The sequence below is a fragment of the Gadus macrocephalus genome, chromosome 13 (assembly GCF_031168955.1).
Source record: "Gadus macrocephalus chromosome 13, ASM3116895v1".
In the NCBI taxonomy this organism is placed as follows: Eukaryota; Metazoa; Chordata; class Actinopteri; order Gadiformes; family Gadidae; genus Gadus; species Gadus macrocephalus.
In genome coordinates this window covers 20,080,859-20,093,645 of record NC_082394.1, presented here as the reverse complement: position 1 = coordinate 20,093,645, position 12,787 = coordinate 20,080,859, and the positions used below count along the sequence as shown (strand labels likewise).

Genomic DNA, 12,787 nt, shown 5'->3' with positions numbered 1-12,787 from the left:
GCGGATAAAGCGGGTGGGTACATGTGGGGGGGGTCAGACAAAAAAAAGACTTGGCACGCATGTGTGCACGTGTGTGTGTGTGTGTGTGCAACGCAGTCTCACTCTGAGTTCGTCTAAAATCGAAATTTTTGGCGTTAACTGCTGACGCAAAGGGAGTCTTTGTGGGGATTTGAAAACCCCTGCGTCTAATGAAAACGCACAAGGACACCCTTTGCGTCAGCAGCTAACGCCAAAAGCCCCGAAAAAGCTTCGATTTTTGAAGAACTCGGAGTGAGACTGTGTTGGTGTGTGTGTGCGTGTGACTATGTGTGTGTGTGTTTATGTTTGTGCGTGCATGCGTGGGTGTCACTCACCTGGCCACCTGGTTGATGACGGGGGCGAAGTTGGTGGGTCCGTAGAGCTGGACACTGCGCAGGCTCTGGAAGTAGGCCTCCAGCACGCCCTCGATGGCCACGCAGTTGGGGTCATCCGTGTTGGAGTTCTGCATCAGACGGAGGGGATGGTCAGGGCTCCACTGAAGGTCTGCACACTGGAGGCTGCCAGTGTGCTTCCAGTGTCTCCCGAGTAATTCTCCTACTCGGGAAAATAACATTTCAGAAAAGGTTTATTTTCAGTTAAAACCACACGTATAGGCTCCTGGCAAATGCCCAAATATCACTATGACTTATAAAACATGTCATATTTGATGGTTAAAACATGAGAATTGTGATTTGTTTGAAAATATGATCCAACTTGGTTGACAAAGTTTAAATAGTTTGAGGCATACCTAATTGCTTAACAGCTGCTAGTACTTTAAAATAAAGTAGTAACAGTAAAATTCCTTAAATGTTATTTAAAATTAAAAGCAAGAGTGACATTAATAGCATTGTAACTTGGAGAATAATGATGGAAGTTATTTTTATATTAACCAGAAGATGCATACATTGTCTGTAATGCCTGTTGAAATCGCAATGTTGGTGTGTTCCGCCTGACTCACTTTGAACATCAGCATGAAATATATTCAAAAAAATGTTCCGGTGATGAAATAGTTTTTTCACACAGTAAGTCTACAATTGTGTTTATTTAAAAAGTAGTTTAAACCATGTCCCACACTTGACGTGCATAAATTATCAAACCAATATCAGAAACGGAACATTGCATAAATCAGAATAATAAGGAGGTAGCCATACCATATCAATTTTTGCAGCATGAGCAGCAACAATTTTCTCTATTTCCTGAACATTATTGTTGGTAATATAAAATAATAAGTGAAAAATGTTTGATGTGATCTAGCTAACCCATCATGAGTCATGGTAGATTGAATGGTTCACCTTCATTGTAAAGTAAGGAAAGACATTATTCCAAATTACGTCAGATATCTTATATATAAGGTCTTACCGGACTCTCTCAAACACTGCCCCTAATAGATAACCTTCAGATATACTGGCCATAACTTGTTGGAATATAGTTGCTGCGGAGGCACATTACCACAGGAGCTGATCTCCAGATTACATAAGATGTCCAAACCGTCCACATCCTAATATCCAAGTACAAGAGTGCAGGCAAACAAGCGAACATTGAGTACTCAAACACAGAGCAAGATTCCCATGTACAATGGTTTCATTTAATTTGCGCCGAAGTGAGAGTCACCAGATGTTGTTACTCTGACCAGCCTGACTTGTAAGCTCAAACAAATGATTCAGCTAAAGGACTCTATAAAGGTTTCAACAAAGACTCATATTAGAAGAAGCTGGAGAATGAGTTCATGAGTAATACATTTCCAGATGACAAAGGAAAGGTGATAGTGTTTTGTGATAGCATGAGCATCTTTGATCTGTCTAAAAAGTTAATTGAAGATATGGAAGACAAAATCATTGGTATTCACATCTGCAATTAACAAATCATAAGGTCATCAATCAAGAGCATAGATGAACCAAATAATTGGCCATACCCTCCCATGGATACCATGGGAAGTATTAATCCTACCAAAGAGATTTTGCTGCCCAGTAAGACAACAAATAAGGTTGATATTCTGATACAATCTTTAAGCCGGGACCTGCAATATGCTGTAACTGTTGGACAGCATAAACCTCCAAAACAAGTCCTGCTAGCTTATCTTCCGAATGGGCCCTTTCAACACCAACATGAATGTACTCGCTGTACTGCCATCCTTTCGAAGCGATATCAGGATGCAGGTCTACGTGAAATCTGTTTAGAATCTGGCCTGGTTGTTCAAGGTTCATTGTCCATTATCTGGTTTGCTGAGGGCAAAGCGTTCAGTCGTGCAGTAAGAGTGCACTAATACATCCATGAAGGTCTGCTTCGCTTAGCCTCGAAAAGGATTTACAACATGGATGGAGGTGAAACATGTCATGTGGAGAGGGTCAGATTTTTATTTGCCTTTTTAAAAACAGGCACATGATGATTTTCATGATTACAGGAAAGCTATTGAATAAATACCTTGAACATATTTGACATGGAAATAAGGACGTCTGCTTTCTGGATGTCATACCTGGATAAAGTTGGTGACATTCTTCTGGGCCTCATAAGAGCATCCAGAGAGGTGCCTCTGTGTGTCTGCTCTCTGTCTGTGTGTCTTTGTGTCTGTGTCTCACCGGGGGGGAGGTGTGTGTCTGTGTATCTCTGTCTCTGTGTGTCTGTGTCTCTCCGTCTGTGTGTCTTTGTGTCTGTGTCTCACCAGGAGGAAGGCGTCTCCGTGTGTGTTTCTCTGTGTCGCTGTGTCTCTCTGTGTCTGTCCCTCTCTGTGTCTGTGTCTCACCAGGGGGAAGGCGTCTGTGTGTCTGTCCCTCTATGTGTCTGTGTCTCTCTGTGTGTCTGTGTCTCACCAGGGGGAAGGCGTCTGTGTGTCTGTCCCTCTATGTGTCTGTGTCTCTCTGTGTGTCTGTGTGTCTGTGTCTCACCAGGGGGAAGGCGTCTCTCTGTCTGTGTGTCTGTGTCTCAGTGTCTCTGTCCCTCTGTCTCTCTGTGACTGTGTCTCTTTCCCTCTGTGTTTGTCCCTCTGTGTGTCTGTGTGTCTGTGTGTCTGTGTGTCTGTGTTTCTGTCCATCTGTGTGTCTGTCTCTCTATGTGTCTGTCCCTTCACCAGGGGGAAGGCGTCTCTCTGTCTGTGTGTCTGTGTCTCAGTGTCTCTGTCCCTCTCTGTCTCTCTGTGTCTGTGTCTCTGTCCCTCTTTGTCTGTCCCTCTGTATGTCTGTGTGTCTGTGTCTCACCAGGGGGAAGGCGTGGGAGATCTTTCCGTCTGGGGGCAGCTTGGCCCCGAAGCCATAGGCTGGGAAGAGCTTGTCGCTGTCGTAGTCCTGGATGATGTCCCCCACCGCCTTCAGGGCCATAGCGTACGCGTTCATCTGGTACGGGCTCATGTAGTGCAGCGAGGTGGGCTGAGAGGGGTTCCCTGGGGACACACACAATCACATATGTAGTCACCCACACACATGCAGAATCACACACACATTATCACACACCAAACATTCACACGCACACACACACACACAGTCATACACAGAAACACATACATAATCACAAACACAATCACAGCTGTAGTCACCCACACGCAAACATAATCACACACACACACACACACACACACACACACACACACACACACACACACACACACACACACACACACACACACACACACACACACACAATCAAACATGTGGTCACCCACACACAAACATAATCACACACACCCACACACACACAATCACACATTCAAACATGTAGTCACACAAACTTACACATAATCACAGAGATATATAAACACATACACACACGCAATCAAATGCACATATGATCAGACACGTGATACACACAATCACACATGTTATCACACACAGCTAAACACATCACACACAAATACAAACACAAACACACGCACACACACACACCACACACACACACACACACACACACACACACACACACACACACACACACACACACACACACACACACACACATAATTGTGTGCATGCATGATCACACACTGAGTTTATTAATGGCTGTACTGCTGCCTCTGATTCTATTGTAAATCCAATTCAGCGAACATCCAACTCTAAATCAGATCTCGCGATAGCTCCTCCTAACTGTGACACATCTCGAAATATCTTCAAACAAATGTACCCGATCATCTTTAATAGCTTTTTTAAGTGCCTGTTCAAAGCGTGACAGAAAATAGGTTCTCTTTAGAGTGGGCAGGAAGGGCCACAGTGACTGTTACTTCACTCCCACACACAGCCAGGGCACTGCTCCTACCGTTGGACGCTGTGAAGTCGATGGCCACGGTGAAATTGAGTTGCGTCCTGTTGAGAAACAGAAAGTATGAGCATCATTCACACAAACAGTGTGTGTTTCTACGAGGGGGGCCATGCCCGGCTGGAACCACTCACCCTCCTCGGATGAAATCCACAAAGGTGTATTCTGACTCCACTTTGAAAGACAGCAAGGTCACCTTCACGTGAGAAGGCGATAAACAAAGAGAGCTTTAGATCTAGTCCAGTGAATATTAGGATTGACATATTATTGTCTTTGCTTCACTGACGGTTTCTCAAATAATTTCCACAAGTAGAAACTCTATTTTCTTCGATCAATTATCTGGTTTTCTATCTTCATATCTCCATACAGGGGATATAATCTCAAATCATGGTATTGTATAGACAGATATGAGGTGCTGTTCCTCATTACAATCTGCCGTCTCTGAGTGAAACCTCAGTGTTTTTCTCAAAAGCTTACCGTCCCTGAGTTCACGTATTTCTTCTTCTTTCCTTTCTTCTTTGGATTCAGAACCTTGGGGGGTAAACAGAGAAATGAGAGCAAGCTAATCGAGAGCATTGAGAGGAACTTCAACCATCACATGGTTTATACTCAGGGGTGACGAACAAATCAAGACTCTCACATGGAGCCCCACAGCATTACTTTATACAGACCAAAACTAACTGATAAAACAATTGGACTAATTGAAGTTACCTCGTACACGTTGAACTGGCTCTGACCCCTTGACAGCTCTCGGTAGCTGGTGGTGAACTCCCCGATGAAGTCATGGCTGATCCAGAGGAACGCACAAACAATTAGAGGGAGAGAGTGAGAGAACTAAACATTTAAAGAAGAGCAATAAATACAGTAAAACACTCCTGCAGCTCCACTATGGCTTCAAATTCTGCTTTTGTCTGGAAGTGGAAAATCCTTATTTCATCATCATTAAATCCTGCTCTTGAGAGGATATGTTTATTCTCACACCTGCTTCCAACCAGTAGCTCCAAAACAAGCTCTATCTCTCTACAAGTTAGTTTGTCTGTCTCTCTGTCCGTCCGTCCGTCTTTTTATATGTCTGTCCATCTGTCTGTCTATCAGTCTTTCCACATGTCTGTCCATCTGTCTGTCTGTCTGTCCAAATTACTGTCTGCATAACTGTCTGCATGTACATCTGTCTGTCTGTATGTCTGCCCGTCTGTTGATCTCCCAGCAGGATGACGTGAGATTAAATGTAATTTCATTATAAAAGTAATGCAGGTATGTCTCTCTGAGAGAAACAGAGAGACAGAGAGACACAGAGACACAGAGAGACAGAGAGACAGACAGAGGTTGGGGAGGGCTAGAGAGTATAAATGCGCCAGTAAGCCAATAGTGATATAAAAAGGCAATAGAAGAGATGAAATATGATGAGATAACACAGGAAGGAGGCATGGGTAAGCCAGGTGTTGATAGAACCACTGGAGCACTTCCAATAAGAAAGGCTGGGGGGTAGAGGCAATAGAAAACTCATAAAGTCTGTCCTCATGACAACACATCCTCCTCAACTGGAGGTGGGCTGATGAATCATCACTTTACCCACACAAACACAGCATGGCGGGTACGCTACCTTCCATCTCTGTCCCAATCAAACACGTCCACTTTCACTGTCCTGGAGAGAGAGAGAGAGAGAGAGAGAGAGAGAGAGAGAGAGAGAGAGAGAGAGAGAGAGAGAGAGAGAGAGAGAGAGAGAGAGAGAGAGAGAGAGAGAGAGAGAGAGAGAGAGAGAGAGAGAGAGAGAGAGAGAGAGAGGAGAGAAGAGAGAGAGATAGAGAGAGAGAGAGAGTGAGGGAGAGAGAGAGAAGAAAAAAGAAAGAAAGGAAGAGAGAGAGAGAGCGAGAGAGCGAGAGACAGAGAGAGAGTGAGAGACAGCGAGAGAGTGAGAGCGAGAGACAGAGAGAGAGAGAGCGAGAGAGAGGGAGAGCAAGAGAGAGAACAAGAACAAGAGAGAGAGAGAGACAGAAAACGTGTTGAGAAGGGTTCAAAGAGTGAGAATAGAGCAGTGCATGGAGCTGTTTGATACTCAGCGACGAGCCTCCACAGATTTACATAAAAACATAACGCCCCAATTGACTCCATTCGTCTGCCGTGTCGCTCCGGAGACGTGTAATATCCGTGTTGTTTGGATCCTCCCGCCTGCGTCCGTTCTCCATTTGAACGGAGGTACAACAGGGGAGCGTGAAGAGTGTTCCTGGACGTGTGGCTCCCTGTGTGCGGCTTCCCTGTTGGTCCCAATAACACCAGCGCTGGCCAGAGGCGCTCGCAGCACGGCCGACTGCTGGCATTATTCTAACCACCAAGGGCCTGCCTGGGCAGCCACAATGGCCGCCACCGAGGGGAGGTCAAGGTGTATCTTCAGTCCAGGACGTTATCTCCCTTTTTATCCCCATAATAAACAAGCCCCGCGCATAGCGATAGAAACCTATTATCATGTCCCTACATTAAAAGTACATGTTTTTCTAAATGTTGGTCATCAATGAGGTTGTAAAGTAGTAACTTCGGGCACATCTGTCAAAATATATGTTTTTTTACGATCTTTATTCATTCATTGCGCCGCGGCTGAACGGACGCGGATATTCTCTGATAGTATGAATCTTAAAGAATGCGTCGGGTTCTCCGACTCTCTTGGTACTTCAGCAACAAGTAAAGACTGATAGTGGGGGTTATCTTGGCAATGGTGGAGAGGGAATTGGGGGAAAGGAACTTTGGCTTTGACTCTCTGAAGTCCAGATTGAAATGCGACATGGAGGAGTACGACAAGAGGTCGCATACGACAAGAGGAACAATGGAGCGTCGGAGGAAAGACATGGACCCGATATGAACTGACAGCTGTGCTGTCAACTGAAAACATATTTTTGAATGCCTCCCGAGTTTGTTGTTGCTAGTGACGTAAAGAGGTCAACCGATGGCTCTATTACCACTAGTAGAAATGGGCACAGCGCCACCTATCGTACCGGGGTACGAAATGCTTCGGCCAATGAATCGATTTTCTCACCGCCATGTATACTCGGACAATTGCAGTTGTCCGATTGAGGAGCATAGTCGAACTATGGCTTTAATCGGATTAAGCTGCGCATGTAAACCAACTGAGTTCATCTGGGCATGCGTACAGCCTATCATTAGACTAAGACTCAAGAAATAAATGTCCTCAAAGGGGCAATTTGCTGTACAGCAAAGAACACACCAACACTTCAATATCAACATGATCATCATTAAGCTTTACAACGGTACACCATAACTTTTAGAACTTAACAAACACAAACAAAGTATAAGAAATGCTGTACAATTTTGAAGAAGTTTGTAGGGCAGGTGTCATCGTTTGATATGGTGTTTAATACAGTGTTTGATAAGGTGTTTAACACAGTGTTTGATACGGTGTTGATATGGTGTTTGATACAATGTTTGATACGTTGTTTGATATGGTGTTTGATAGTTGATACAGTGTTTGATACAGTGTTTGATATGGTGTTTAATACAGTGCTGATACAGTGTTTGATACGGTGTTTGATATGGTGTTTAATACAGTGCTGATACAGTGTTTGATACGGTGTTTGATATGGTGTTTAATACAGTGCTGATACAGTGTTTGAAAAGGTGTTTGATACGGTGTTTTATATGGTGTTTGATATGGTGTTTGATATGGTGTTTGATACGGTGTTTGATACGGTGTTTGATACGGTGATTGATATGGTGTTTGATATGGTGTTTGATATAGTGTTTGATATGGTGTTTACATGGTGTTTGATATGGTGTTTACATGGTGTTTGATATGGTGTTTGATATGGTGTTTGATAAGGTATTTACATGGTGTTTGATATGGTGTTTACATGGTGTTTGATATGGTGTTTGATAAGGTGTTTGATACGGTGTTTGATATGGTGTTTGATAAGGTGTTTGATACGGTGTTTGATATGGTGTTTGATACGGTGTTTGATATGGTGTTTGATAAGGTGTTTGATACGGTGTTTGATATGGTGTTTGATAAGGTGTTCGATACAGTGTTGATACAGTGTTTGATAAGGTGTTCGATACAGTGTTGATACAGTGTTTGATATGGTGATGATACGGTGTTTGATATGGTGTTTGATACAGTGTTTGATACGGTATTTGATGTGCACCTCTTGCCACATTAAAAGGATGGCATATGATATGCTTGCTCTGATGGTGAACTTTGACCTGTGACCGTTGCAGCCCCTCACCGGTCGTAGTCCCCGTTGCAGAGGGCCCTCACTGGGAGGGTGAAGGACTGCCACACAGGATTCAGGTTGTTCTTGATCACCTCTGTTTTATGGCAGATGGTAAATCTGAGGAACACACACACATACACATACACACGCACACACAAACAACCTCACACACACGCACACACACATGCACATGCAAACGCACACGCACACAAACGCACATGCACACACACGTACATGCACACACACACACACACACACACACACACACACACACACACACACACACACACACACACACACACACACACACACACACACACACACACACACACACACACACACACTATAATTATTTTTTTAAAGATGATGTAAGATGAGAAAAGTTAAAGTTAAATTAAAAACCGAACATACCAAAACAATCAACTGGGATCCCACAGAAAGCCTGACAGGAATGATGGGTTGATCCTTGGCTTCTTGCTACTTACGGTAAATCCCCTGGATTAAGAGCCACTAAACCTTTGTGCGTACACTTTGTATCTGACAGCTAAACACGTGAGATTCAGAGCGCTGGCTTTCAGTCACTGAACGGAAGTGAAAGTGACATTTGAAGGCGTTGAATATACACACATGAATATACTTCGCAGAAAAAAATATGTTAACTGGAGTAAAACCCTGGCTGAGGCAAGAAGAGCAACAACGCAGGTTATACAGACCCATCACACACAGATACGGACCAAACACACGCAGATACGGACCAAACACACACAGATACTGACCAAACACACGCAGATACGGACCAAACACACACAGATACTGACCAAACACACGCAGATACTGACCAAACACACGCAGATACTGACCAAACACACGCAGATACAGAACAAACACACCACAGACCAAATACACCACAGATACAGACCAGACACACCACAGACCAAACACACCAGTTACCGACCAAACACACAACGGACCAAACATATCACATATACAGTCCTAACACACACTCTTAAGCAATCTAGGACCTGCGGTAAGATCCACTAATCTATGTCCTAATAACTGATGAAGACCCGTGTGTGATTTGAGCCAAAGCTGCGGAGGAATGTGCTTGAGGGGACAGCGGCTCCCGGCACACGTTTGGCTTGGCCGAGGGCCTCGACAGATGGTCCTTGTGAGTAGGAGCAGATACTGTGTCTTCCCTTCACACACACACATACATATGGTTACGCTGGGCAACAATTCAATATTATTGCTAATTGTCGGTGTTGGCAGTGTTGGCTTTAAAGATGCTGTTAGTGAGATATCATATTGGGATGAGATTGTCATTTTCTTCAATAATAAAATACAGATATAAAACAGATATCTGTGGTATCATGTAATTTCTCCCACCAGTGACCCCAGACCAAAGTGAGCCTAACCAGGTAGAAAGGACCTCATATCCACCTGATTCTATATAACATAATTGATGGTCTCAGTTATTTCTTTAATAATATCTTCATGATGACGCTCCACATGTGTTCATGACAGGCACACACACTCAAGCAAACATGCAGCACACACACTCACGTCCCGTCCTCGTTGCTGCGGTAGAACACCAGGAAGGGGTCCGACTTGCCGAAGAAGTCCTTCTTGTCCAGCTTGTTGGCACAGAGCTGCATAGTGGCGATGTCCTGGAGCAACAAGACCAGCAGTCAGTGGATCTAACCACGCATCGTCTGGACGTCGCTTTAAGGGGCAGAACTTGAGAGCTATTATCTGAGTGTAATTATTGAATGGCATAGCCACCTGTCAGCTGTTAGTGAGTGAAACACACTCTGGTTGACTAAGCCTGTTTCCGTATGAGTCAAGAGTTCGATTTTAAACTCTTTCGTGATTGGTTCGGGGAATCCATTTTGCTGGTCAATCACAAGTGTGTGAACGGCAACACTTTTCAATGACAGAGAAACGTAGAGAGGGAAGGAGCAGAGGGAGGGCACTGCTTCTTGTACTTAATTTAAAGATCTATTTATCTTCTGCCCTTTCTGCTCTTCACAAACACACAATCTGCCTTCAGCGGTTTGAATTAAAAAAAGCTGTTACTAATTCATATAAATGTATACGCCTGATTTATACACAGCCAAGGAGCTCCAGAACTTACTGAAGATACAGGGCATTTTAGAATGCTTGCAGAATTGCTTTTGTGTTTGAATCTTCCTTAACACTGTTCACACAAGCACACGCATGTCGTGTGACGGTCCCTCCCAGCATTTCCCTGATCCCACAGATCAATTACAGCTAGGGGGCCCACGGATTATTCAAATGACAGGCAGCTATGAAGTGTGTGTGTGTGCGTGTGTGTATGCAAGTCTGTATGTCTGTGTGTGTGTGAGCGCTATTATATGAGAACATGATATGATATGTTTTTGCATGGCATTAAGGTTCATGTTGATCGGTATGATTGCCGTGTCAAATGAATTACTTCCTAGGCGAGGAAACAAGAGTAAAAAAAGACTGCATGAATAATTCATGGTTCAGACATTATTAACCTGCACCATCTGACAACGAGGGGGAAGATAAACAAAACTTGCATCATAGAAAGGTTGAATGCTTCTAATTGATGTTGATAAGGCATACAATGTTGGGAAAATAGAGTAGTATAACGTTCCAGCCCTAGTCATCCTCTGTGTGTGCATGATGTGTTTGTGTCCTGTGTTGATCATATACTGTACTGCACAGTGTCCTGTGTTTATCATGGGCTGTACTGAACAGTGTCCTGTGTTGTTGCAACATGGTCTCACAGGAAGCCGTGAAATGACTACGGTCGGACGCTTAACTCGAAATCCGTGGCCACATCACGGAAACACGCCGATATCCGTGTGTGAGCCACGGAATAACAGTGTAATTTACTTGCATTGGAGCAAATTCCGTGGCCACATCACAGACAATTGAAGTGATTCCGTCAGACCACCACGGATTTTGAGTTAAGCCCCCGCTGTGGTCAAATGTGGCACACACACAGATTGAAACGGGAGCACACACACAGATTGAAACGGGAATCTGTGTGTGTGCCACGGAATATCATTGTCATTTACTTGCATTGGAGCAACTTCCGTGGACACAACAAGGACAATTTAAGTGTTTCAGTGAGACCACCCCGGGTTTTGAGTTAAGCCCCCGTGGTCGACTCGCTCGTTGAAACAGGGATCCGTGTGTGAGCCACGGAACATCAGCGTCATTAACTTGCATTGGAGCGAATTCCGTGGCCACATCACGGAAATCGGCGTGTTTCCGTGATGTGTCCACGGATTTCGAGTTATTCGTCTGTAGTCATTTCACGGATTCCTGTGAGACCAGGTTGGTTGATCATATACTGTACAGAACAGTGTCCTGTGTTGATCATATAGTGTACTAAACAGTGTCCTGTGTACTCATGTACTGTACTAAACAATGTACTGTGTACTCATGTACTATACCTTAGCATACTTTATACTGATGTACTCACCCTACAGTTACTGAGCTCCTCAGCAGAAAACACAATGCATCCACATTTCTTCCCCGGAATCCCACTGAGAGATAAAGGGAGTAGAGAGTGGAAAACAGAGCGAGGGAAGTAATGGAGTGGAGAGTTAAGATGTGTTCACCACAAGTGTAATCATTGTATAAAATCTTTTTTACAAAAACAGCGTAATCAAATCAAATCAGGAGCGGTTGGGGAAAGAGAGGACAATACATCTTGAACTGATGTCCTGCTGATGATGCAGCTGAGGTAGAAACACACCAGATGCGCTAATTCTGGGAGCTCACCTTTGCATTTTCAAAAGAAACGTTCGACATATCACGAGATCAAACTAAAAACATGGACCAAAGAACCAAACAGATGCAAGCACATGCCTAGCGTACGTCTGTACAGATACGGATGGTGTTTCGCCACCTCTCCCATTACAGCTCATTACTCCATCATTAAATTCTCCTCTGGCCCCCAGGCGACAGGGCTTCCCATCCTGGGAAACCCCCTCAGCGGAGGTGATTAAGAAAGAGACGAGATGGATTGCAGGGGCTTGTCATTGCTTGAACTTATGAACACACGTCACCCATCTTCAATCATCCCAGTGGCTGATCACAATTCAATTTCCCACATGCTAATTGCTCTCAAGGGGGATATTGAATCCTTCATCCAGTTGCTAATCCTACGCCTGTCTCGTCTCTGTGTGGAACTGGATCCTGTTGAAGCATGTGGTGTGAAATGATGGCTTTTCAGTTTGGTTTCTGTCCCTATATTCCGCCTTGGGGTGGTTCCTCACAGTAAAAGGGGCGTATCTTAACTTTATGATACA

At 44.1% G+C, this 12,787-nt stretch overlaps 1 protein-coding gene across 1 annotated transcript; it reads right to left on the bottom strand.

Annotated features, from left to right (window-relative positions):
* Positions 1-64: 64 nt before the first annotated feature.
* LOC132470279 (copine-9) lies at positions 65-12,013 on the bottom strand. The gene is made up of 10 exons (XM_060068677.1): positions 11,956-12,013; positions 10,041-10,144; positions 8,490-8,594; positions 5,861-5,902; positions 4,969-5,044; positions 4,735-4,788; positions 4,392-4,453; positions 4,258-4,304; positions 3,210-3,391; positions 65-481 (listed from the first exon to the last, which is right to left on the bottom strand). Exons 2-10 carry the CDS (start codon positions 10,130-10,132, stop codon positions 350-352), a joined length of 792 nt encoding a protein of 263 aa, XP_059924660.1. The 5' UTR covers positions 10,133-10,144; positions 11,956-12,013; the 3' UTR covers positions 65-349.
* Between the last annotated feature and the right edge of the window lie 774 nt (positions 12,014-12,787).

Excerpts from the sequence above, each read along its gene's own strand:
- LOC132470279 (XM_060068677.1), bottom strand. The coding sequence starts at position 10,132 with ATGCAGCTCTGTGCCAACAAGCTGGACAAGAAGGACTTCTTCGGCAAG. Across the intron at positions 5,903-8,489 it reads TGCAACGGGGACTACGACCG|GACAGTGAAAGTGGACGTGT; the intron begins GTGAGGGGCTGC and ends CTCTCTCTCCAG. Across the intron at positions 4,454-4,734 it reads AATACGTGAACTCAGGGACG|GTGACCTTGCTGTCTTTCAA; the intron begins GTAAGCTTTTGA and ends TCTCACGTGAAG.